The sequence below is a fragment of the Synchiropus splendidus genome, chromosome 1, assembly GCF_027744825.2.
Source record: "Synchiropus splendidus isolate RoL2022-P1 chromosome 1, RoL_Sspl_1.0, whole genome shotgun sequence".
Taxonomy (NCBI): domain Eukaryota; kingdom Metazoa; phylum Chordata; class Actinopteri; order Syngnathiformes; family Callionymidae; genus Synchiropus; species Synchiropus splendidus.
Genome location: NC_071334.1, coordinates 51911157 through 51939147, shown reverse-complemented (window position 1 = coordinate 51939147; position 27991 = coordinate 51911157). Strand labels below are relative to the sequence as shown.

The 27991-nt window shown below is 42.6% G+C and overlaps 2 protein-coding genes across 3 annotated transcripts; one reads left to right on the top strand and one right to left on the bottom strand.

The window, feature by feature from the left end:
- The first annotated feature begins 311 nt into the window (after positions 1-311).
- Positions 312-8868, top strand: igfbp2a (insulin-like growth factor binding protein 2a). 2 transcript variants are annotated; one of them, XM_053877800.1, is made up of 4 exons: positions 312-766; positions 4377-4534; positions 6863-7003; positions 8329-8868. In XM_053877800.1, the coding sequence occupies exons 1-4, from the start codon at positions 406-408 to the stop codon at positions 8479-8481; spliced, it is 813 nt and encodes a 270-aa protein (XP_053733775.1). In that variant the 5' UTR covers positions 312-405; the 3' UTR covers positions 8482-8868. The 2 variants fall into 2 exon arrangements, with proteins under 2 accessions (XP_053733775.1, XP_053733769.1); XM_053877794.1 differs by having other exon boundaries at positions 320-766; positions 4377-4558.
- Positions 8869-11484: 2616 nt separating this feature from the next.
- LOC128752225 (insulin-like growth factor-binding protein 5) lies at positions 11485-22763 on the bottom strand. Its single transcript, XM_053853205.1, has 4 exons — positions 21958-22763; positions 14052-14257; positions 13605-13724; positions 11485-12761 (listed from the first exon to the last, which is right to left on the bottom strand). The coding sequence occupies exons 1-4, from the start codon at positions 22292-22294 to the stop codon at positions 12624-12626; spliced, it is 801 nt and encodes a 266-aa protein (XP_053709180.1). The 5' UTR covers positions 22295-22763; the 3' UTR covers positions 11485-12623.
- Positions 22764-27991: the final 5228 nt, after the last annotated feature.

Sequence of the window (27991 nt, the reverse complement as noted above, 5' to 3'; positions counted from 1 at the left end):
AACGTTTGATTGGGTCTCTGGCTCTTGCCTTGCTTCTGCAGCAATAAACCACAGGACACAGAGAAAAAAAAAACTTGCAATTTGAGTATGTAGTTAATTTAGATTTTTAGAATGGACAGATAGAGCTAGAAACTACCTACTTCTGATGCACAGAGAGCAGACGGCTGCGCGTAATGATGATGCTGTCCAAAAGGTTTGCGGTTATTTCGTTCTGTGTCCATATTTAGAGGCAACATTTAAGTGTATTCATTGAAGGAGTGGACCAAACCTGGGAACTTGTAGGACCCAGCAGCGCCCTCAGCCCCCTCTTCACCTGTTCCACATTTCAGCTCCTTTTTTTTTTCTTTAACTTGGGAATGTCTTCCATCGGACACTGACCGAGAGTAACAGCTACTGCCTGACAAAATGCGCTCCACGCTGGTGTGTAGTTTGCTCATCCTTGCCGCCGCCGGTGCCTCGATGGCCTCGATGGTCTTCCGTTGCCCGGTCTGCACCGCGGAACGCCTCGAGCTGTGCCCGGAGCCCGCGGAGCCCTGCGCTGAGATGGTGCGCGAACCCGGCTGCGGCTGCTGCCCCGTGTGTGCCCGGCAGGACGGCGAGGCGTGCGGCGTCTACACCCCGAGATGCGCCACCGGGTTCAGGTGCTACCCGGCGCCCGATTCAGAGCTTCCTCTGGAACAGCTGGTGCAGGGTCAGGGCCAATGCCGGCACAGAGTGGACCCAGAATCCAGCAGCAGCAACGTGGAGCAGCGGGAGGAAAACAGCGGTCAGTGCCTCATTTATTACATTCACACATCACCAGTGTTCAGACTGTGGTCAGAGGTTAAATCTCAAGTTGTATTGACTGACAATGGCAGTGTTGGACGTGGTTGCATAATATGAAGTATCTTATTTTTGACAGTATAAGTCAGTCTCACCCACATTGGAAGGAAAATAATGAAACAACTCTGTGGCTATTGTGTGTCTTACATAGCTCCTACTTGTGAGGGCCAGTTCTTGGAAACACACCTTGTGGGGACCTTCTGGCGGGCCTCATAAGGCTAAACCATAATTTGAGGATTGATACTTCTAAATAAATGGGTCATTTTAATTGACTTAAAGTTTAGTTCAGAGTTAGGTTTAGGGGAAGAGGCTGGGGAAAGGGTTATGGCAATGAGAAACCTCACAATGGCCCCACAAGGATAGAAATGCAAATGGTATGTGTGATAGAAATGCAATGTGGGTGTGTGTACCTGGTTGACGCCATATGCCTTTGTGGGGACATTTGGCTGGACCCCACAAATCGAAGCTTCAGTTTGAGGATGAAGACTTCAAAGTAACTGGGTCATTATAATTGGAGGTAAGTTTGGTTCAGAGTCCTGGTTACGGTTCGCCATGTGTTTTGGATGGTTCGGTTTAGTGGGAGAGGCTGGGGAAAGCATGATTGTCGGTCCCCACAAAGATAGAGATACGTGTGCTTGTGTAGAAATTATGGTCTGAAAAAAGCATAGTGCACTTGTGCTTTGGATCCTCCCAGTGCACACGCAGAGAATGGAAACAAAGTACTACCCTTATTGTAAACAGTAGCTCCCAAAAAAAAATCTGCCTCCAAAAAAGAACAAAGTCTGCAAATTCCCAGAAGCCAGCGGGACACACACTACAAACATACCGTCGTATTGATGTTGACAATTCCCTGTGGGAGCGGACAGAAAAAAACACAGAATTGAATTGAAAAGTAGACTTTAAACTTCGACCTGGAGTATTGGTGACTAGATGAGCTGATGTCCCAGTCTGTCCCAGTCAGCTCGGATCAGGAGGTTGACAGGCCACACAAACCAAGATGGTTCCGTGACTATAAATGCTCAGCGAGAGTCTGTCCCGTAAGCCTTGTTGTGATTTCTACTTGTGTCCAAATCCTTGGCTGACATGTTGATTTTGGCTCCCTGCGCCAGGAACGTAGCAAAACTAACGGAGATGGCATTTGGAGAGACGCTATTCTCTGTCAGGACATCACGGCAGACCTGACCACCAGGACACATTCCTGTGCCCCTCGTGTATCGACAAGAGACTAAAGCACTAGTGCTTCCCTGGATGCTGTCTTGTATTGTATTTAAACATGAGGTCCGACCTTAATAAGGCAAGAAGGGTTATTGACTCATTTCTGCCCCAAATGTTTCTTAGACATTTTACATGGCAACATTTTCCTAAAATATTTAAAGCTCCATAAATGAAGCTCCTCTAACTTGACATGGAACAAAATTGCCCAATTCTTTTCTTTGTTAGGCAGTTATGGAAGGAGTTGAGATTTTTTAAAATCTTGAGATAATACATCAGTCAGGCATCAAGTTTGCCTGCTGGTGACAGATCACAGATTTCACCATTTCCTGAGTGTTCATCATTTAGAAATATGGTGTTGCGCAACAATTGCATTTCTTTAAATGCAAGTAAATTTCACTTCCTCATAGATGGAAGATTGACACAGATGGATGGATAGATAGATAGATAGATAGATAGATAGATAGATAGATAGATGATAGTTGGATGATAGATAGACAGACAGACAGATAGATAGATATACAGACAGACCAACAGACAGACAGACAGACAGACAGATAGATAGATAGAAAGATAGATAGATAGACAGACAGACAGATAGATAGATAGATAGATAGATAGATGATAGATAGATAGATAGATAGATAGACAGATAGATAGATAGATAGACAGACAGACAGATAGATAGATAGATAGATACATAGATAGATAGAAAGATAGATAGATAGACAGACAGACTGACAGACAGACAGATAGATAGATAGATAGATAGATGGATACATAGATAGATAGAAAGATAGATAGATAGACAGACAGACAGACTGACAGACAGACAGACAGATAGATAGATAGAAAGATAGATAGAAAGACAGACAGACAGACAGACAGACAGACAGACAGACAGACAGACAGACAGATAGATAGATAGATAGATAGATAGATAGATAGATAGATAGACATACAGACAGACAGACAGACAGACAGACAGACAGATAGATAGATAGACAGACAGACAGACAGACAGACAGACAGACAGACAGACAGACAGACAGACAGACAGACAGATAGATAGATTTTAATGCAACTGGAACATAGAAGTAAGTAAACCAGTGAAGTCTTCTGGATCGACACTGCCATCGAGGTTGTTGAATGGGGTGGAATGAAGCATCAGGGAAAGCCGAGTGCCATCTGAAACAACATTGTGATATAGTCTGGGGCATTCCTCTGTTCCTGGTGTCCTGTGCCTTCCAGATTGTTATAGCTCAGGCATAATCCCAGGCCAAGCTCCTCCAAAAACACAGGCATTTGTGCCATCTCGCCGCTGGACTCCAACGTCAAGTGTACTCCGCCCCAAAATAACATGATAGACAGCCTGCGTTTTGGCCAGGGATCAATTGAAACAATAAATTATGCAATGATTGACTTTCTAAATTTAGCCTTTCTATCGACAACGTTTTGGAACTTTCTCATCAATGTTGCAGACTTAAGGCGTGGTCGACCACATTACTCTAGCGTGGTCTTATTTGGAGACAGAAGTGTAAAGCTAACTGAAGCCATACAGGGTTTTCCTTCCTTATTATACTAGCTCTCCACAGTATTCACAGTTTCTCCACAGTATTCATGCTGTTATAACACCAAACACAAGAGTTTCATGTGGACACTTTGGGACCTGGCAATCCAACCCCCTACTTCAGCAGTAACAGTGCCTTCCTTGCGGCTCACTGCATGGTCTGTGGATGAGGAGCGATTCAACACCATCAAACATGTCCAACCACTGTCCAACCCATGTATCTTACCTACGTTGGTTTTTATTTCATGACTGTCTTCGTTGGTGTCAAGTCTCAGGCTTGACCTGCACTGTCCTCATGGTGATGCTTTACGGTAAGTGTGAGTCAAAGCCTGCAATCACTTTGATGTCATGCGTGGACCTTAGCCTTCATTTAAGCAGAATTAAACACATGCCATGTGCCATGTGAATGTTTTGACTTCTCCCTGTGCGTTCTTGGTCTTTTCAGATCTTGTGCTCCCTTGCTTCTGTTTTATCCCCAGTTTGGAGGATGTTTTGGTTTTCTGGACTTGTCAGATGAGATTAGATATTGGAGTCCTTGTGTTTTTGGATTGCACAATTGTGTTTTGGATATTAAATTTGGGTATTAAAATTGTCAGTGATTGCTACCGGTTCTGGTTGTCATTTCAACATCCCGGCTTGGGTTCCGACCTCCTTGGTGTCCCTCACACCACGATGCTTTTGTAACGTCCATGGTGTGTACCTCTGGTGCTGACCATGCTTCAGCGTGAGCTCAGTGTGTTCACCTGTGACAATGACTTTTTTTCACGCGCAGGTGTGACTGTGGAGCAGCTGCCAGTTGAAGGTGTCAGTGACATTCCGCTGATCCACAAGCCGAGCAAAGACCACACCTGGCTGAGTCCCAAAGAGAGCGCTGTCCGTCAGCACCGGCAAGAGATGAAGACAAAAATGAAGACAAACAAGGTTGAGGAGGTGAAACCTACGCGACTCAAACAAGTGAGACATCTACTGTAAAAGAAGATAACAAAAGATAAACATTACATTATGACCACACTAGCAGTGATTTGTAGTGCAGGATTTTAGCTACATGAAAAACAGGATGTCCAGTTGTTCTCAGCAGGACGCCATAAATGTCTGATCGTTTTATCTGTGCCTGTATAACGCCCTAGTCATAGTGTCATCGCACAATCGTGTGCAAAACTAACTCCAAGCTTTTTAACCAGGGGAGTATTTTGGTGTTTCTTTTGGCACGAAGCTCCTCCCCCGCGCTCCCTGGTGCCATGCTGCGAGCTGCGCTGGTTAACGGTGCAGTTTGCTGCATGGCACACTGCACTTGCTGAATGCAAGCAAAATAGCTTAGCAGGGACAAAAATGCATGTGGTTTTATGTATTTAATCAAGAGTCAAGCCTTCATATATATTTTGTTTGAATGTTTGAATGTGTGAAAGTTTAGAAAACAGATGCACAGCTGATACCACTGTTGCTTATCTTGCATACATAAATAAAAGAAGATAGAGAAAGCTGTATTCAGCTTGTTGTAAGGAAAAGAATCATGATAAAAATATGTATTTTTCTTTATGAATCAGGGTCAGCTCAGTGAAACAGCTGCCCAGAAGACTCCTGCATCTAAAAGTGTTACCGTGGCAACAGCGGCTGAGTTCATCTCTGTTAACCATTACTTGATTCTGGTGTTTGAACGAAAAGTAGATGTTTGCAGCTTGTTTTTTACAAAGCAAGTCAGACGTTGACGTGGCGTTTATGGAGGGGAATGGGCTGCGGGCAGAGCTTTGGGCGCCCCGTTTCAAAATCCTAGCTAAAAGCCTGGAGTGGTTCAAAGACTGTACTATGTAAACCAGCTGTGTCATCAACATAGAGAGGCGTTTGATATCAATCAAAAAGCTGGTCCTGCGGAGGAACAGAAGAGGTGCAGTCAGCCAGGTCAAGTATGTATCAGTCCGTGGAAGCTGGTCTGCTGCAGGCTGGAAGAGAAACACAAACAGATACAGCACACACAGTCAGTGCTGTGCCATTGTTCAATGCACATCTAGATGTTGCACAGCTGTGGAGAGGAGATCTTCATTCAAGCAAGGGAGAGGCAACTGCTGTACCTTCAACAGCAGAGGCAGAGTATTTGACACTCAAGAAAGCACCACACTGAAGGACAATCAACCAGCCAATGCAATTGCAAAAAGATGGTGTTAGTCAGCCAAGGACCAAGCATGTAGACATTTGTTACCACTAGATTTGTCAATGTGTGGTGAACAGACAAATAGGAGTGTATTGTTGACCACCAGTGAATGTGAAAGCCGATATCTTGACATAGCCACTGACCAAATACAAGTTATCTTCGTAGAGGTCTTGGACTTTGCCATGTTAGATATGCTTCTTTTTATGTAAAAAGAAAAAGACTCGTAAGTTTTAAGTTGAAATTATTTATTGTCATTATCGGACTTATCATATCTGGCAATTGATTTTAAAAAAATTAAAATTCATTTAGCACTTCCATGCCAGTGTACGATTAAGTGGGAGAACGTGAGGATGTGTTATACTGCCCTCTATTGGCTACATCTAGGCCTGAATTAAAAAACAGTAAAAAGACAACAGTAAAAAGAGTAAAAATTAGGGTTTAGTTATTAAAGACATTTTAGTTACGTATCCATAGATTCTTTTTTTTTTTATTTTACATCAATTTTTTTTACAACACTTTGCAGTGTTGGATGGGCAAAAAGAAAATTAAAAACCAAACATTGAATGCAGCCACCGGAATGTTGGCACACAATAGCTGTGACTTGTTGTGAGGTAATGCGTATATAGCCACATAAAAACACTCAAATATACAACTGCAAATTCTGTCCTCCGAGTCCTTCATTGATTTGAAGGTGATGTAACTGATCTAAAACATAGTTCAGTATCTGAGGATGTGATAATGTCCTGAACCATTACCATGTTACATTTTTAGTGTTTTTTTTTTTTACTTTTACGACACATTTTAATGTTTTGTATGACGCATTTGTGGGACTCTGCTGACACATCGAACCTTAATCGAGACCAACTCTATTTCTGAAGTCGGGTATCATGACATGACCGTAACGTATCTTCTTACTGAGCAGCAGATTGCCTCAGCATTTAACACCCACTGTGGTGGCCTGACACTGCACCCACGCAATTTCTCCTGTGACATGAGGGTCACTGAAAGGGCCCAGTTCCTCCTGAATAGATCATTTAGCACTGAGGTTACTGGGGAGGAGGATGACTGAATGGAGTAACCCCCTTGTTTCTTGTGCATGTGTGTGTTTACAGACTCAGTGTCAGCAAGAACTGGACCAAGTCCTGGAGCGCATATCCAAGATGCCCTTCAGAGATAATCGAGATCCGTTGGAAGATTTGTACGCCCTGCACATTCCCAACTGTGACAAAAGGGGGCAGTATAACCTCAAACAGGTGAAAGACTTTTTTTTTTTCTATCTGAAATGCATTTCTCTAAAAAGAAAAATCATTATCCATCAACATACAAAATTGTCTTTTAATATTGATGTTTAATGTGGGACTGAAATAAACTTCTGTTTTTATTAAAAATCAAGTGTCAGTAACAACTTATAAGAATAAACAACAAATATCTCCACAATAATTGGTGAAGGTGAATGTATACGTTTTCAAGAGTATTAAGAGTAGAGTGCATGTATATGAACCCAGCAGTAATAAAGTTGGTACCAGTCAGCCTGTAACACACGGCACTATTTCCCATGCATTCACTGTCTTTATGACCACACTGCAACGCTGCTTTAGCAGAGTAAATGACACAAATACAGCCATGAATGGAAATTAGATGCAAGTTAAAGCAGAAATCATTTTACCATATCTATTTCAATGTCTATGCAAACGCCATCAATTAAAATAATAAATAAATAAAAAATAAATCAGTTCAATATGAGAGCACCAATAAAAATACAGCACATCAAATAATGATGGATAAACAAACCAGAGACATTCATTTTGTTGTCTGCATGCACCTCAAAAAGAGTGACAGTTGGCAGAGTAAACAAAGCTAACATTTCCCAGACCACAGCCCCCCACCATCTTCCCTCCACTGGTCCCTAAAACAGCCTGCGTCCCAGTCCTCTGGCCTCCCATTAAGCCTTCATCACACACTCTCAGCTCAGACGGTTCCTCGACATCAATGAGGGGGATGTTTACAAAACAGGAAAGAAAGCCACCACACACTTGTTGACTTGTTGACATCTTCTCCACCTCACTGGAGACCTGTACCATCAAGCCTTCCACCGTCACCCTGGACGGACTTCATGATTACAGACCTTTTCTACCGACATCTGTCGTCATGAAGTTTGCCGTCCCACCTGAGACAAATGTCACACCTTCTCATGGACCCTCTGCAGTGAAGTGACTCAGCAGAATCAGCAGATCTGGACTGTAGATGACGTTTAAAGATGGGCCTGTCTGACGTCCTGCAACACAATGTGTCTCTGTCCCACTGCTCCTTTTCCGTTCATCGCTCTTCAGTTTGTGGATGACATGAACAGGTGATGGATTGATTGAGCACAGTTGAGTCCCCCCATTGCTCACAGGTGAAATGACTTGTGAACTGGTAAAGGCAGAACACCATGGAGCTCAAACCTCAAGTCATTTGTGGAAATGCGTGTAGTGCTGACCTCAGCGATCTGCTTCAAGAGCTCCCCAAACATATACATTAGCATGCACCACAACTCTGTACTCTGTAGTGAACATTTTTATATGACCCTGTCTTTCAGTGCAAGATGTCCCTTTATGGTCAACGGGGTGAATGTTGGTGCGTCGACCCCCACACCGGTCGTCAAATCCCCTCATCGCCGACTGTGAGGGGCGACCCCAACTGTAGCCAGTACCTGAGAGAGCTGGAGCTGCCGGACATGGTCCAGATTTAGATCATCAGAGAGCTGAATTGTGACCGAAAAGAACAGCTGAGTTAAGCTAAACATGATCTGCCTGTGTGTATGTGTGTGTGTGACTCAAGAGTGGTCATTTAAAAAAATGATAGAATCCAGTTTGCTGTGTAGAATAAGCTTTGGATTGTTTTGAAACGACATGCTACAGGAGGTGAATGTTCCTAGCGTTACTAACAGAGACAGCAGTGTGTTTTGTGAAGTAGAATGGCTTGCATACATGCTTGTGTTAGGGGTGTTTTCCTGTCCTGACTACTTTAACGCCTGTTAAACTATGAGCTAAAGAAATGTTATATTGTCAGTAGAGTCCAAACAAATATGTGTCGAGCATCTGAGCACAGTTTTAGACCGAATCAACTATTAAAGGGATTTTCGATCTTAACATATTTTGGCGTCTTCATTTGGGAGTTTCATTCTCTAAATGCAAAAGGCATTGTCCACGTAACCATCACTTTGGCTTTGAATGTCTTCTCTCTCATGTCTGTTGTCATTGTCATGATGTTTTTCTTGCCCTCTACCAGTCTAGTTTTCAATGTCCTTGCTAATCTCTTCTGAATCAACTAGTCACCACCTGAACCATGTGATTTTGCCTCACGTCTCTTCGCTGACTCTATTGACACTGGCTGTACTGAACACGGTTTGAAATTCTATCCACAAATACTGATTGAAAAAATAATGGTTCTGCAGAAGGGATACTTCCACTTTGTCAACACAAGAGACTGTGAATCATGTAGTTCAGAAAAGTACGGATAAATAGAGTCTCTTCTGAAACTATATTTCCAGCAAGCATTGCATTAATAACAATGCATCATATTACTCAGATTGCTTCTGGAACATTACAGAAATGTAGGCTTTATTTCATCATACATTTCAGAGTGTTTGAAAAGCAGCCGATGGAAGAGCAGTTCTTGTACTCAGAACAGTCCGTGTGTGCTCGGTATTCTACCTTTGTCTAGACTGAAACCCAGAAATTCCACCTCTGATACTTGATCTACTCTATTTCTGCAAATTCCCTTAGATACGATTTTGCGGGAAAAAAAGGAATCAACATTTTGTTTCTAGCTACTTTTTAATTATCTGCCTTTTTGAGTGATCTCAGTCAATGTCTGTGAATCCTAATCCTGCACCTCAGGGGCGTGGGGCCACAAGATGCTCAGTTTGAATACATCTGCCACATTTGGTGGCAGTGGTGCGTCATTCAAAGAAAAAAAATTATAAAGAAAACTGTTCATGACAGAACCTGTTGACGCAGTTTTTAAGATTTTGTGGTGATAAATTAATATTGTAAAGAGATTAAATACAGTAATTGAATACAAATGAAATGAAAAGCAACACTATGAATTCAGTTCTATTACTTGAATGGGCCCATTTGTTCTGGAAAAGGTGGGTCCGGGGATTAAAAAGGTTCAGAACCCCTGGTCGAGACTATGGCTCAGCTTCCCTTCTCAACAGGTGCAACCTTCAACTGACTTCAAAGGGAGCAATAACTCTTTGGGCCCCAAAGTCGCAGCATTTAAACCAAGCAAGCTGCAAATATGAAGCCTGATGTCGACCTCTAACTTCAGTTTAAGCAACATTTGTTGGCCTATTTATTCATTCGCTGGTGAGGATATTCAGTGGTGCTGCCAGACAGGAAGTGATGCTGCTTCTGCACGTGGTCGCAGCACATAAGGTTGTGGCAACAGTCCACGAGGAGGTGATGGAGGCATTGTCAAAACAAAACACTGCTTGTCGGCCATTCAAAAAACAAACAACATAAACAGCAGGCAGAAATAGCAGCAGATGTGGTAGAAGGCACTAATAGATTATTCTCAGCCATCATCATTGTTGCTTGAGAGATGAGGAAGAGTCACCAGAACAACATCAGCAAAATTCATTCATTCACAATGGGTGCCGCCTGGTGACATCATAATATACAAGTTAGATGAGTAAATTTCGTCCCATTCCAAACTTTGGCTCACACTGAAGATTTTGCTCATTTACCCTTTATCTCCAGCCGTCAGAAGATGATAACCAGTGGCCATACATGTCAAAAGGTAGAACGGCTACGGCATCGCATGGCTTAGTACGCGAACGGTTTTATTGGCCACAATCAGCTTCTGGCCCACATCACCATTTGTCAATATTTGGAGGAAGAAGTTATGTACTGCACTATAAGTCTGAGAGTCTGTTGGTTTGGAAATTGACAAACTTGGAAGCAAGTTCTATTTGGCCGTGTGCTATCCATCTGAATGGATTTACGGATGTTGGAAAAATCCTCTGTTGATTCTGTGAGACAAAAGGCCTAGCTGGTCTCATGACTGGCTCCAGTTAAAACAGGCCGATTCTGGACTTTTTGACTGGATAAAAACCAACATAAAATCTCCAGAAGAAATAGACAATAACGTGGCAATGGTGAATTACAATGGATTGACCCAAGTTTTGGAGGTTATCTAAGCTTTGTGACTCTTGAGCTGTGAATGCACAGTTCTGGTCCATTTTGATTCGCTTTTTCACTTGTGTACTATTTTGGGGACGATTTTGGCTCAGTCATGCGTCTTGCAACGTGCAGTGTTACGAGAAGCGATAAACACCTCACAATTGATCAGATGAAACTCAAACCTGTGTGTCGTCCCTTGTGAGGTCATCGTACCGTTGAAGCAGAGTCACGACCGGTTTACCTCAACCAGTCACGCTACATATGTGCGAACATGCGTATAAAAGGGAGTAGAGTTTAATTTAGGAGGTTCTCCAGTAAAATAAAATAAAATACAACAATAGTAGTAGAGGTAACTAATAAATAAATAACCCGCAAACAACAAGGGCTGTTCACGAACTGAACAGTCTGACGGCCGAGGGGAAGACTGTGGCGGGAGGTTCTGGTCTGGATTGACCGCAGCCTCCTGTCAGAGGGAAGAGGGACAAACATATACATGTAGCGCCACAACGACCAGCTGCTGTGCCTTCCAAATAACATGAAGCAAAAGCAACACGATCACACACCTCTGAGTTCAGCTTTATTTAAATAGTGATTTATCAATACAAAAACAGATTACACATCTGATAAATATTTCTCACATATTTTTCACATCATCATAATTCTTTTTTCTAAAGGCGCCAGAATGAAATGTGTCATTTGACCAAGATACATACACACATAGGTAGGAATGTTGAAACTTTTCTTCTGGACAATAATGTTATCCTCCGCAATTTCAGCCGATGAGACAAAAAAGAACCACATGCAAATGAGAATTCAAAGTGTCGTGGAGCAAAAGGCACTTGAATTTACATACAAACTCAACCAGCAACCTTGCTCTTCGCAGAAGGCTGGACACTCACTGCAACCCCAAAGGTCAACATTTGCCTGTGGTGGCAGTGACGACCGAACATGCTCAGAACAGGGGCAGCACCGGGGAGACTTTGCATACAATTTGTGTGCCAAGGAAAATGGGCTACTCACATGTACAAATATCACCAGAGGTTTGTTTTTGACACTTCAAGATGCACACAGATTCAACCAGATATGATGCAACAGCACATTTACACTGACATGAAAGCCAAATGCCTTGAGTTGATTTTACAGTTTGGTCCTTTTCGCTGACCTTCAACGATCCTGTTCAGAGCAAACACATGGAAACTCGTGCTCTGATGTGGGTACGCTACCTCCATCTGAACTGCAATATCAGGTATGCAGACTATAAAAACACCACAGTGGCAAAGTGGGCACCACGATAACTGAGATCCCACGTGTTGATGTCGTACATACAAGAATCCTGAGGAAATACCATTTTTTAAAACAGGTTTCACTGCTTAATAAGTGATGTTAAGTTCCGTATTGTTGCGCAAAGCTTCCTGACTTTAAACACAAAGAAAATAAATTGTGCTGACAAAACAGACACATGCTCTTTTTTTCCCCATCTAGTGAGGACATCCTCCTGATGGGAATCTTGAAAAAGCCACAGAAACCATAAACAGTGGCAGTGTTGATGAGTCAGAATATACAATGATAGGAAGTCACATTTTAATTATGCCTTGTCATCTATATATGTATGTATATATATATGTTCTTAACTGATGTTTTGACGAGGCATGAACTTACAAGTGAGGTGCTAGTATCCGACACATTTTCAATTCCAACATTGTTATCATTCATTGTTGTTGCTATTGCTGTCCAGATCTTTGCACTGAAGATCGCCACTAGCATAGTTGATTCCAGGGACCTTCACTCCAAATCGGTCCACACACCAACAGATGCCCCTTCGGCGACCGCGAGATGGCTTACACTGAAACATGACACAAATGAATTGTTACCGTCTGTGAATCCATGGTTTTTGTTTTCGTCCTTTTTGCTAGCTCTCTGTGATTTCAGAGAGAGCAGCTTTGGTGCAGTGCAGAGGACAGAGGTGGGGCTGGAGCTGGTGTGGTGATGAGGGCAACTTTGTGGAGCTACTGTTTTGGAGATAAATGGAAGTTTTATTTATTCATTTTTTGAGGTCACCACAGGAGAGGGACCAACGGGCTGGTGGACAGCTTCACTTTCAGAGATCAGAATTATCAGAGGAGAAGCTCAAAGGAGCAAAAACAACAGGCTGATGGAGGCAGTTCTGGCAACATGGCGCATGGGATTGAGTCTGAGAAGCTTCATGAAGCATTGTCATTTCAAGAGATCAGTAGGTTGATCAGAGGTTATGAGCAAAGCAGAAGGTGTGTGGAACACCTTCATGAAGCCTCATCAGCCCTTCACTTCTTGATATGTTGGTGGCTGTTTTGGATTTTTTTTCAACATTAGGCTATTCCAGATGGGGAGTACAGGTGAGATAGAAGAAAGTCCATGAACCCTATTAGTAGAGATGGGTTGATGAGGCTTCATGAAACAGTGTCCTAATTTCCAGATCCCACCAGATGGCGGTCTTAGTTTAAAAGTGATGTGAGGTTTCATGGAAATTGTTTAAATCCAAAGATTTTAGAGCGAAGAGCACCATCTGGTGGCCTTGGAAAATAAGGACACTGTTTCATGAAGCCTCATCAGCCCATCACTTCTTATTAGACTTACATTCGGGATTCAATTTGTTCACTCGATGAAACCAAATAAATTATAGGTCAAATATATTGTCAGGAATTCCTACCTGTTTGCGCTTGAAGAAGCCTTTCTTGTCACAGTTGGGAATGTACAGAGAGAGAGCCAGGACTCGAGAGGTGTCCTTCATGCTCTGAATCAGATTATCCAGTCTCCTCCTGCAGGGGCCCTGCACACACACAGAGCCGTGGATGAGTGCATAGTAACAGCAGTTACAATGGAGCAGCTAAAGGCTATAGTCAAGAGCAGCCTAGCTGCAGAAATGGGACAGAGAAAAAGCTTTGAGGAAAGTGTTCACAATCCTGGCACACAGTCATATGTGAACGGGGCCCTGTGGGGCAGCTCTGCTCATTTGTCACAAATCATTTGCTTCGTGGTTAGAGAGACAAACGCAGCCTGGAGCTACAGAATCATATTTAGACATGCCTCTATAATCCCATCAGTCACTGCTGAAGCAATGTGTACAATTAAAGCCAGTCAAATGCTCTCCACTCACAAACTCGGGCTCCAGCTTGTCCAGCGTGTGCAGGGGGAAGTCCAGGTTGCTGCTGGGTCCCAGTCTGGCCAGCTGTTTCTTGCGGTCTTTGGCCTGCTTCATTGCCTGAGCCTTCCGACTACTGATGTGGTCTCGTCCGTATAAGGGCACTTTGGTTTGGGGCATCATGGATTCTGGGCCTGGCAGCAGGACGTGTGGCCCCACATCTGAAATGAAAAATGGAAACCAGTTCATTATGAATTGATTGCAAAATCTATTTGCAGTGTCACCAACAAGTAGTGGAGCATGCAGGACTGAAATGATCATACTGTGTATCGTCTAGAAAGTTGGTTCTGTTGAAATTGAACAGTAAATATTGTGTGAAACTCAATTCAAATTCATTGCAGTGTTGCACTAATGGCAAGAACCCAAAACATGCTTGGATGACATCACTAGAGTCGGATCCTGTCCACTTATCCACTAGGGGGCAGGCAAACAAGCCCACCAGCGTCAGAAAGCACATCCCAGATTCACCGCTGGGTCTTCCAATCATGGCTCTGAGCTTGTGAGCCTGTTCTCCTCCCCAAAAAATACAGAGTGTCATCGGAAATTGTGAAGCAACTACGTCAGCAGTACAATGCTACGATCATATGTATGTACATTGGTACGATAAAGGAACATTTCGGCCCCAATTGAAGATAATTTTTTGGTCCATTCGTCCACACATGACACATTTTGTACAGATGACCCATCTAAAGAGCATTTCACACCCAGCTCATCTTCATTTTAATTTAACTGACCGATCTTAGAAGTGGAACCTCCATCCTCTGAGACGGTTAGGTCGTTGCTTCCAGAAAGACACACTTTCAGCAAACATGTACAGGCTCTTCTTCCTCAAAAAACGTCGACAAGTCACTCAAAACATTGCTGATATCGCACACGATTTCCTCCGCCTCAGTGCATTCAGCCAGCTTTTCCAGTTACTTCTCAAGATGGCGGCGTGTTTGACCCAGTTATGACAGCCGAGCATTGCACTCGTCTGCATCATTCGTCTAATTTATAATATCATATCAGTTTATGGCTGAAGCCGAAAGAATTTGTGGCCCAATAATATGGAATATCCAATGTTCAAAACATTGGATATTCCATATTTGTATTTTTTATATATTTTTAAATATTTCAGACAAAAAAAATCTTCTATATAATTGATGCTTAAGGTAAATAGAATGCTCTACATAGGTTGAACACTCATAGCAAACTCCAATTCTATTCTTGCTCTCCAACACTATAAAAGAAGCGAAAACTTCAACACTGTTAAAAACATTAACTCCAAATTAAGATGCTCGACATCTGTTTGTTGCCTTGATACGTATAAGCGAGCTCGAGTGCCGCTACAATGTGATGACTAGTAGTATATTTATTGAAATGTTTTGTACACATAAGCCAAAAACGTTCTTTAATTATGTGTTGGTTGATATCATGTCAGTGAACCTGAATACATTTTTGTAATTAGAACAAATAGCTATGCAATAAAATACAATAATTCAAAATCTCACTAGCCTTGTCATGAGGGATGCACCCAAAATTCAGCTGCCAAATTCTTTCGGCTGGAAATGGTGGTAAAGTGCATGTGTTTCACTGTTTCATGAAAAACTTTTGTTATGAAATTGACTTCGACGTCATTTATTTGTCCAGCAGTGGAGAAGTTCAACGTGTCACGGCAGCCAATGACAACAAAGACTAAAAACAAGTCATAAAATACTAATATCATTCTGCATTCATTGCACCATTCAGCAGTCGCATTTTCAGAAGAGCTGTCCAAGGCTCCAAATGATGGGGAAGTGTGCACGCTTCCCTTGCCCATGCAATTCCAGTTAAACACCTACAAACCACCATCCAGTGCACACAAAGGTTCACACAAGGATCTTTGTGAATCACCTTGTTTGTGTTCTTCAAGACAGAGTGGGAAACGCTTGTGTAAAGAGACACTTGTGCCAAGGTTTAACTGTTCAATCATACACTGCAGTGCAACACGAAAGAATGCTACAGACAAGAATAAACAGGTAAATGATGTAGTCACCGAAACCTGATTCCAAGAATTACCATCACCCTCCTCTGTGTCTTCCCCAAAGCATGTAGAGTAATTTTACCTCTCAACTTCACAAATTACCAACATGGCAGGATTAATGATACAAGGGATACACCAAACTGGAAATTGGCTGAAGCCGAAAAAAAAAAAAAATCTTTATCTTTTATATCTTGGCCGAATAATACCAAATATCCAATGTCCACTTACACTATTTAAAAAAAATGCATAAATAGTTGAGAACACATTTATATATGTTTGTCAAAGAAAGTTGATATTTGGATATTTTTTACATATTTTTTTTAAATATTCCAGACAAAATTCTCGATCTCCAACAGTATAAAAGAACCCAAAATTTCAACACATTAGCTCGCGTGTCGCTACTACATGACGCTTGTGATGCAGCGCAGCACATGATTTGATTTATTATTTGGTTAGAGCATGTTCTGAATGATAAATGTTAAAAAAACGTCAACAAAGATGTGATGTTTGGAATCTCGTGGCTGCTATCCAGTCTTGATGCACTGGTGAGGCTTCATGAAACAGTGAAACAGTGTCTTTATTTTCAGTGCCCACCAGATGCTGCTCTTGGTTTAAAAATGATGTGAGGTTTCACTGAAACGGTTGTTTAAATCCAAAGATTTTAGAACAGAGAGCACCATCTGGTGGCCTCTGAAAATAAGGACACTGTTTCATGAAGCCTCACCAGCCCATCAATACTATACTAGGCCATATCGCACATCACTATTACGTCCAGGGCTGGAGCCCTTGCATCATCATACTCTTCTTTAATGGGAACATTTGCAAACCGATGTTTTTCCGGTCATGGAACCGATGATATGATATATCTGCAGGTTATGCAAATCCTCATGAAGTGAAGCTAAACGTTCCATGTTCCATGTTTTTTCATTAAAATAACTCTGGACTCTCATTTAAAAGGAAATCTCATGATAATATGTGGCCAATTTGAACAGACAATGAAAATGTGAATTATTTCAGGAGTCCATAGATCCCACTCCACCACCACAAAACTATTTTTGGATTGTGATTCATATTGCATTATTTTTAAAAACAAATAAAACCCTGCATTTCCATAAAGTTTTAAAACAGAGCACTGCTCAATTATGGGGAACCCTGATGTTCCTTTGATAGCTCTGACCCCAGCCTCTCTTCCAACTGGCTGCGACTCTGAATCCCAAAAGCACTTTGAAACGCTCTTCCCCTTTATTTCTCGCTGCCTGCATTACCCTGGTACATGTCCTAAGCCAGCGCTGGCCCACTTCCACTGCTGTGTCACGCACTATTTCAGCTTCAGTTTGTCAGATTTGCAAACTCTACATGTAAACCCCTCTGTGTGCAGTACTGACGTGATCACTAAGCTACTAAGCTAACTGGGGAAACAAGGTCAACACTTTGTTGAGAATGGTGCTTAAAATCTCACGAGCCCCCCCCGCCGGGCCAAAGCCCCTTCATAATGACAGGAGTGATGATGTCATATTATTTCTGCAATGACAACTTCTTGGAAACAGATGAGATTTCCTGCTCACTTTCTCCCTGACAGATTTTTTTCCTCCCCTTTCAGGATCAACCCAAGACAGATCAGCATTATCAGTGGCAGCAAGTCCTCACTTGCTTATCCTTACTCTTGTTAAATCCTGCATGTACTGAAAGAACCTCCGCCGTCTTCTGTTTCCACTGTGAATCACGCTCATCTCTGAGAGCTGAATTCATACAGGAGGATGAAAAGCCTCTCAAACATGCTTGAGAACATCACTTTCAGTTTTAACTATTACAGCAGTGTAACTGAAAGGGCCATTAATCTGGTTTTCGTTTTGTTTGCAAACCAATCTGACATATATTCATGGAGTGAATATATATATATATACCCAGCAACCAGTCCATAGTTGGTGTTTGGAAATAAAAGTCTGTCAACAATATTAAACTTGTTTGTTTGATCGGCTGCTCTGTTGAGCAGAAGTGGATATGACATGACTATATGAGACAGATATCATGCTTATTATGCAGTCAATATGTGTTTAAAAATATTGGCACTTCATATTGTCAAGAAAAAAAATTTGAGAAACTTTTTTTTTCCACCTCTGTGAGCAGAATTTATACAGGAGGATGAAAAGCCTCTTAATTCTGTGCTTGAAAACATATATATATATATATATATATATATATATATATATATATATATATATATATATAAAATGAGGCACATCCGTGTGAATCAAAATACCAAGCTAACAGGGATGGGCGATAACTTATCGCGATATACCGATAAGTTATCGCCCATCCCTGGTATACCGCCAAACACAATCTCCACGATGACAATTCTGCATCTCACGATAAATTTGATAAATACACGGCTCACTCGCTGCATTTGACCTGCATACATGAACATGACCAGACCGTGATGGCGCACTGCCCTCTCCGGCTCTGCTGTGTTTGACGGCTGACACCGGCGTGTGACAGTTGTGGAGAGTGTGGTGTTGGTTCATGATCGTAGTTTTAAACTTGTTTTTAATACAGGGAACCTTTGATCATCACATTGGTCGACTCTGAGCCTCTGGATCCCTGTTTATTTTATTATGGAGTGGTCCTCATAGGTTCTCTGACGCACTCGTCTGCCTTGGTTCACACCAACACATGCAGGTCTCCTGCTGCGCTGGAACCTCGGCGAAACACTGTGGTGAAAATAGTTGGATATTGGACAGAGCTCCGCCTCGGTATTGGCGGCCGCATCCTCTTCTGCGTCCCCATTAGGGTTCACTTATCATTGACACACTCTCAAAGGCAGCGCTAATTCTACGACCATCAACAAATACTAAGACGGTCAAAGTATTTGTGAAATCTTCAATAAGGCAATGAAAAACAACCATTTTAGGAGCGAGAATTGCAAAAAGGCTTTTCATCACACAAGACAAAGGACAGTTTGTATGATGATTTGGAGAATAGTATATGACTAAATGATCATTTATTCACACTATTTCTAATGTTTCTTCAATAGCATCTAGGGAATGTGTCCAGACTGGTCCATAGTTAAAGACAACTGTTAAGAGGCATGAGATACTGCAGACATACGGCTCAATTTAACCCTAAATAAAGCCGGCAGAGCAGTCTGTCAGACACCAGCACCTTCTACCAGAGACTTGAAACATTTAATTATTATTATATTTAAACATAAACAAATAATGATGCTGGAGACAAACTCCAGTAATAAGTTTTATCCCAAAACAGTTCCAAAACAGCTAGAGGAGGTCTCTGGGGACAGGACAGGCTGGGCCTCTTTGCACCAGCTGCTGCCCGTGCAACCCAACAGCTAAGGGCCGGCCTTTTAGCTAGGATTTTGAAACAGGGCCCCGCCCCAAGCCCATTCACCTCCCTACACACCATGTCAACGACTGACTTAACAACTTGCGTTGCAAAAAACAAGCTGCAAACATCCATTTGTACAAAAATAACATTTTATAAAACAAACACTTGAGTCAAATAACGGTTAACAGAGATGAACTCAGCAGCTGTTGCCACAGTAACACTTTCAGATGCAGGAGTCTCCTGCGCAGCTGTTTCTCTCAGCTGACCCATTCATAAAAAAAAATACATGTTTTTATCATGACTCCTTCCCTTACTACAAGCTAAATGTCTACAGTTTTGTTCATCTTCTTTCATATATTTAAGCAAGATAAGCAACAGTTGTAACAGCTGTGCATCTGTTTTCTGAAGTTTCACATATTTAATCATTTATTAATTCAAACAAAAATATATATGATGGCTTAACTCTTGATTAAATAAATAGATCCACGTGAATTTTGATCTCTGTTAAGCTATTTTGCGGCAAGCGCTTTGCGCTGGAGCGAGTGGAGGAGCTTTGTGCCAAAAGAAACACCAAAATACTCCTCCGATTAAAAAGCTCTGAGTTACTTTTGTAAACGATTGTTTATAGTTCGGAACTCGTGGTGTCTTCCTGTCACCAGCGTCAGACATCCCACCAATCACAGCACTTCCATGCTGCGAGTGTGGCGACTCACCAGATGTGGATAACCGCCAGATTACGCTGGTACACAAATATGGCGGTCAAGCTACAGGTCGAGGATCAGCGAATTTCGATGTTATTCTGTGAAATTACTGGGCGGAAACACCTTTTTCATGGAAACCAGTGTGATGACACTATGTGTAGGGCGTTTTAAAGGCACTGATGGTCGGAGATTCAGGGCGTCCTGCTTGGAAAAACTGGGCGTCCATTTTTTCAAATTCAGCAGTTCAGTCCTCACGACGTCCAGACGCCCTCCCACCTAAAAGCCTGCATCGGGGGTAAGTGGCTAGACCAAGGCCACTGCAGACATAGCAACACTTGTGAGCCAACAAGGAGCCTCAAAGATTACCACCTATGATCTTCTCCCTTGTTCCATGAGGAATGGGGCCCTGGGGCGATGGGCCACTCACGCAAAACCTACTGATTTACCGCTCCGTCTTTTTAAACCTAGATGACAGGTTGATCAGCACTCTGCACCAATTGTTGAGAGAGTTCACGGGGTCAGACGCAGGTGGGCTTTTGAGTCGTGCGCGCTGGTAATTACAGGTATCAGGCCCTTGAAAGAGGGCTGTGACCCATATTAGTCTGACTTGCTCCCATCAGAGAGGTGTCACCGAGGTTGCCATGATTCATTCCTGTCTGCTTCAAGTCACAGACAGCTTCATTCCCGAAAATACAATAATCATATGGTTGCCAAACTATTGAAGAAATTAGTATGATAGTCTGCTTTTCATTTGGTTTTATTTTGTGAACTTCCTTCAGCTCTCGTCATGTAAAGTTTGCATCCTGCAAAACATGCATGGGAAAATGCTGTGCAGGGAAGCACCTTTAAATTCAATACGGCATTTAAAGCACCAGCACCTGACGGTGCACGGAGAGTTTTCCAGGCTCATGAAAGTGAGAGCGCTGGTTCAGCAGGCTGTTAGTGCAGCTAACGCTTAGCAACACCCGCCAGTCCGGGCGGGACATTCAGAGCGATAAACTAATTGCCAAAGAAATAATTTTGATTGATTTCACCGAGGTAGACGACCAGCCTTTCTCGGGTGTCGATTACGGGGTGACGGAAACGACCGAATCCGTCGCGTTTTGGAGTCGGGTGCAGCATTTGTTGGCCGCCTGAGTCAGTAACTTTTGAAAATGTCCGGAGTGGAAACTGTCATTGATGCAGTGCTCTCTGTCTCGGTGTCCCGTTACAAGCGGCCAGTATGTCAACTTCTCACGGACATTGCAGAGTCTCTCGAGATTTACCACACCGCGACGTCTCACATCGAATTAAATGTTTTTCATTTGTCGTTCTGACAGAATAGTCGCTGCATTTTGCAAGGTTTTTCTACTTTTTTTTTACCTCCTGGAAGAGGTGTATAAAAACCTGTTTGAATCAAAACAACTTAATGGTTCGTTTTTTTTTTTATCTTGTATGCAGAAGGTTTTATCATTTTCATTACAAATTCATTGACAATCCATGTGACCGATATCGGTGATCGGCATTCCGGCTGATCGGTATCGGTAATTGTGAAATATATTCTATTTCACATAATTTCTTGGTTGTTTTATTCATCCAAACTTCCGCTAAAAGTCGTGAAAAATGAAGACTCATGACAGCCCTCAACGTTTGAGCATGAGGGACACTGAATCATGCAACATTAGAGGAGCGTTAACAATGCACAGCCTCTACATTGACGCAGGGGTTCAGGCGTGTTACATTCCAAACTGGAGTATTTTAGTCATCTCTACATCACATACTACCATCAGCCAGAAGTACCGACGGGCATGACGAATGTGACAGGTTTAAGTGGACCTACCCTTGGAGGGATGCAGCAGTTTGTACAACTTCTCGTTCCGACACACGCCGCGGCCGTGCAGCAGCGCGTGTAGCGGCTTCTCCTCCCCGTTCTTGGGCAGGCACCGCAGTCCACGCGTGCACGGCCCCGTGTACACGCCGCACGACTGTCCTTCGTCCAGGGCGCAGGTCAGGCAGCAGCCGCAGCCCGGTTCCTTGACGACCACCTTGCAGCTCGCCGGCACCGGCGGGCACATGGCGCGGGCCTTGGAGTCGCACAGCTCGCACGGAACGTACGACGACCCGCAACCGCTGATGCTGAGAAGAGCCATCATCAAGACGGAAATAATGAACGGCATGACGCCGGCTGGTGGATGGAGCTGCGACTTATCAACTGGATTCTGTCTGAGCTCCGAGTCCGAACATCAGGGGGCTGCGTGACGCATCCACAGGTGCGCGATATCACCGCATCCACAGCCAACAACCCAACCGAGCGACGCCGGTGGAAAATCACCGGCAGAGCGACGGCGTCTAACGATCCAGATACTTTGCGTCGCCTCCTCTCGCGTCGACAGCGCGGGATCTCCACAAAAAGCCAGCAGGCAGTTTGTCCTCTCGCTCCCGCTGCGGTTTGACCCTCACGGCGTGCGAGCAGAATGCACGATGTGCGGCTTCGAGTTTGCCTCGTCAAAAAAAGAAAGAGCCAGAGGCGAAGCCTTTAACGATGGGTACATGTCAAAGAAGGTTTGGAGGGGGAGGCGCGCTTGTGATGCTGATGTCTCAGGGCGGGTGCTGGCATGTCTCCAGACTGGACCGCTCGCACATCATCTTGCTCCGTCGGACACACTGACACTGATGGAGAGGAAATGTTTCAGTGGTAAAATGAGTCATTCAGTGATGTTTCCCCGACACTAGTAGGGGAGCAACCGAAATCTTAACAACGATTAGTATCATGTTATGACATTTTTTTTTGGTCGTCTATATTCAGGCTCGTGGTTTGAACCTTAAAATTCTAACCGGTTAAATAAAAAGTGAAATAGTGACCCGGATACTCGACCAGTGCTACCCAAAAGGATAGTGTTTTCCTCCAGATGTGACGAGAAAATAAATGTGTAATTCAACGTTTAAAAAAAGTCTGTGCTTTTTGTGAAATAACAGCTGTAGCAATAACCCTTATGTATTGAAACATGAAATGCTATTTGATGCTTGAAAAGATTCAGATTAATGGCTCCATATTTGACTGGTTTAGAACATTAACATAAAGTGGATATGAAGCATAAAATGATGAATTCAATAACAATGTTTTAAAGCCCACATCATTTCAATATCATATGATTGTTTTTATTCTAACCTTTTTTTTTTTTTATCAGAACATCACTTTCACCACAGTAGTTCTGATTCTATGTCAGTGAATGCGCCACAAACCCAGGGGTGATAATTTGCTGTCAAGAAAGTCTATGCTTGTGTTGGCTAAGGCAAACTGCAACATTAACCACATGATCAGAGAGAAAAAGGGAGACCTATCCTGACTCTCCATTCTAATCATTAGCCTCAACCCAATCAGGAACACGAATAGCACCAGCTGCAGACCCTATTGTTGGAACAGCACAGCATCATTACGCCTCAGACTCTCTGAAAGGATACGACACTGGGTGAGGACGGGACCTGGAAATTATCTTGCCCATTATCGCCCACAGTGGGCGCAGTTTTTGTTCCCACTGTCACTGCCTGATGTGGGCCAGCAGAAATTCTGGTGCCGTAAAATGGAAGTTGGTCACAGACGGCTATAACACATGGCAGTTCTAATCACCCCAGTTATTTTGACGTCTTCATCCTCACATTGAAGCTTGGATTTGTGGGGTCCAGCCAAGTGGTCCCCATAAAGGCATAAGGTCCTCACAAGGAGGTGTGTTTCCAAGAAAGGGTCCTCACAAGGACAGGTTAAAAAGGTACACACACACAGACGCAAACCCAAAAAGGGGCAGATTTATTAGTATCCCTCTGAGAGTAGAATTTGGAATAGGAGCTCCCAGCAATTTCTTCTCATTTGTCTTTCACCATTTTGCATTGGACCAGAAGGATGATCCATGGAGATCAAGATTTTCTGTGGCTGGTGTCTGACTGTGAAACAGCCTCCCTCTAACTGTGGGAGCGGCAACACACTAGGCCTCTTAAAATCCATGAGGTCTACGTGCAGTGTGGACTGGTCTTTAGAAGCTTTTCGTTCATCGTGGTTTTAGTGAGGCATATATTTAGGATTTTAATCAGGATATTTTAATCCTGTTTAACTGATGACTTTTTAAAATGAATAATGTGTAGGTGTTGAAAAGGTTTGAGTCGAAACCAGAAACCTGGTTCTGATCTTGTTCTGGTGAAACCACGTGACTTTTAAGACCAATGGGGTATTTGAATTTGTATTTGTATATATTTATATCCACTGACTATATTTAGTTTACATTGAACATCAATGATATGTTTAATGCTTTGGATTGTGACATGTGCAGCAGAGATAACTGAAAAGCAGAAAGAAGGACAAACCAGGCAGGGCTTGGGGAAACGTTTGTGTAAATAAATTGGTAAAATTGTGGGCAGGAATATTGATATTTGTTTTTCCCTTAACTTTTAAAAAAATATATAATTCATATGCAGAAAAAAAAAGTCATACGGGTTGCTGGACAAGACTGGAATGCAATATAAATAAATAAAAATAAATAAATAAATAAAAAAGCAACGTGAAATGAAGACAGTAAATGTTAAAAAAGCCCAAGTAAACATGCGGATGAGTGGATTGTACACTTGTTTCGAGATCACATTCCTCTCACTTCCTTTTGAGAAGGGGCCCTGTGGTGAGAAGAAAACAAGCTGGAGGTCACCTGCCTGAACTTACAGGACTCAGTCACCGTCCGCAGACTGCACAATGGCACTCTGACAATGGGTGTGTTACTCAGGTGAACCAACCAGTCAAGAGACTTCTGCAACACTGCGAGCTCTCACTGCAACAGTTTGCAACATCTGGTTTTACTTAGTGAAAGCTTTTGTACGTTTTCAATATGAGTCCAGCTTTAGTTGCGCCTCCGAAATGATCCAAAATGATTTCAGCTCAAAGTTGCACCTGCAAAGACAGAAAACACTTCTGGAGACGGTTAACAACATGTATTTCTCAGAATTGCAGACTTGTGTGTGGAAGTCGTAAGAAAATATGAACACATTTGGCAGAAGGGAATCCTCAATGGGATGATTTGGATATTCTGCGAATCCTCAGCCTCGTGGAGAGTTGATGCTGCGGTCACGCTGTTTTTTGTTTCTGGCTTCCCCAGAGGAGCAAAGAGCTGTTTGCAGAGCCCAACTTTTATGAAGCACCTTCCCTAGAATAAGTCCAGTTTGCTGCTACAGGGTCAGTATGACCTCTTGCTTCTAATGTGACCTTGCAAATCATTCGCGTGACCGTGTCAAAATGTCAAACAAACATTAGCTGCTGCTGCTGCTGACATCCTTAAACCAGAGTGTTTACACAGATGCACTTGGGTGGATGGAGCAGAAACATCTTTGTGGATTTTGGTATGCCAGATCATGTGATACTTGATGTATTTATAGAGACCAATGTTCACATTTGAAAACTGTGAGAATTAGAACGATCGGCAAACGATGTTGATGGTAGCAGTGAGGAGGCTTTGTGTTTTGCGGCAAACTAGTGGTCTGGAGTACACAAACACAAACATGTGCAAATATTTTCAGTTTTTATTAAATGTCGACACTGTTCCCTTGAAATATTGATAAAGTATTGCGCCCAGTCAGTCCCGCTGTTGACCTAAACGAGTGATACGTTTTGTACTGCTGACCCTTTATGTTCCATTTACGTTAGCATTCGGTGTTTGATCCATTCAGACACTTCACCCTCTCACAATAGTGTGAATCATTGCTTCCACAAGGACGTGGTTGGCATCAAAACAACTTCTTGGTTCACATAAACCTGCTCTTCTTCCCCAAAAACATTTGACAAATCCCTCATTATCGGCTGATATTGCAGATACTTCTACCGCTTCAGTGCACAGTGCCTCCAGTGTCATCACAAGATGGATTGAGGGAATTCGTACATGTCTATTGAGATGCAAACAGAAGTTTGTGTTGCTCAGTCCATTTTATCTGTCCAACATGTTGCACCATTGTTTTAATGGGAAGCTACTGCAGCAGTGTGAGATTGAATTAGAAAGATAAAAATGACCCAGCAAGTCACCTTGTTTCCTAACTGTGGTGGTTTCTGGACAAATGTCTTCAGCCAGTGTCCCTCGGGTGCATCGGTAGTGGTGCTTGTCTTGTAAGAGTGATCGAGTGATGATGAAAGTGTTGGCTTAAAACAGATCCAACATGGACATCACAGCGACGGAAACTAACTAATGAGACAAATGAGAAACAGAATAAGAATTACTTTATTTATAAATAGCTTTTTGTCACAAAAACTCCTGCCCAAGAATAAATAGATAGAATACAATGTTACTCAAAAAACATACGAAATAAAAATAAATAAAAATAAAAACACACTGATATATACACTAAGCGCTAAGATCACAATAGAATAAAATAGAACATTATCATCATCTGAACATATTTACAGTGTATACACATTGAACAGAGTTCCTGGCTATAGTACCCGTCATCATAACTTACCCAAGGCTTTGCCTGGTCGAAGCCTGACCTTGAGCAATGGAGCCACAGTGTATAACCAGTTGATTCAAATATTCAAATCAGTCGGAGAATTTCGCTTACACACCTTTTCTGCAACCTTCAATCAAGCAGTAAATATGTCAGGTCTGAAGGCTCATAAAGAAAGACGGGTAATTTCACCTTGCAGTCAGGTATCGCAGTGGAGGCACTAGCTGACTCATAGAGAAAATGCATTAAACTAAAGCGAATGAGTTGGGGCAGGTGCAAACAGCAACAAAGCAACGAAGACGGCATCAACTGGGAGGCAGTGAAGATCTCTGTCTGTCTGTCATGATTCCACTTTTTTGGTCCCTTGAGTCCTGTTTTGCTTTCTCCCTCCTTTCTTCCGTGGTAAACTGGCTCTCCTCGTTCGTTCTTGCTTTCTGTGCGCTTAAACCCTGGTGCCTGAGTTAGTGTTTTGTTTCTTCCTGTTTCCGTGTGTTTCCTGGTTTATTTTGTGACTGACTATGTCTGTTCATTGTGCTTTTGTCTCTCTGTTTCCAGATTTGAGTTAGTTTGATTCTCTCGGTTCGGTGACACTTTTTGTTGGACTCTTATTCATGTTTATGGACTTCTGCCAGTTTGGTGACTCTGTTTGGACATTCAGACTTTGCTTTGATTCTCCCGCTTCAGTGATGCTTTCTGTTGTGGTTTTATTGTTATTAAAGATACTTGTGATTTCATCACTGCACTTGGGTCCCACTCCACGTCTTGACTCGTTACAAGGTCAAAGATGCTCCCCACACACCTTCGACTGTCACCAGTAATACCAGCTTGTCACCCACACATTATAGTTGATCTGATTTAAACAAGACTAATGTGGAGGACTGACCAATGAGTTGGTAGGTCGGGGAGACAATTGCCTTATGAAGGGGAATTTGCACTTTTCAAGACTCATTTTTGGATGGATCCCATATCATTTTAAAATGTAAACAGAGCTTAAAGTTGTTATATTCCTTTGCTTTAAGCGGCGCGCCCAAAGATTTTTATTTATTTATTTCATTTTGAACAGTCAGGAGAGTCCCCTCGTCCTTCTTTTTAACCATGCCTATCTCATACAGGGACCACTACGCTGAGGCGACCAGCCTGGAGGACTTTCACTGCAACACCCCTGACAACAAACTTTACTGGAAGCCAGAAATGACAACATACGCCAACATTTAGTGTTAGTTACTTGACACTACGCTGATATTTTAAATAGTTTTTTTACTGTCATTATTCCACAGTCAGAACTGCAGGAACATTAGCTCCTCTTAGATGTTTAGTGGATAAATCAAACTCCTCTGTGTGTGTGTGTGTGTGTGTGTGTGTGTGTGTGTGTGTGTGTGTGTGTGTAAAAACTATATGAAGAGTGC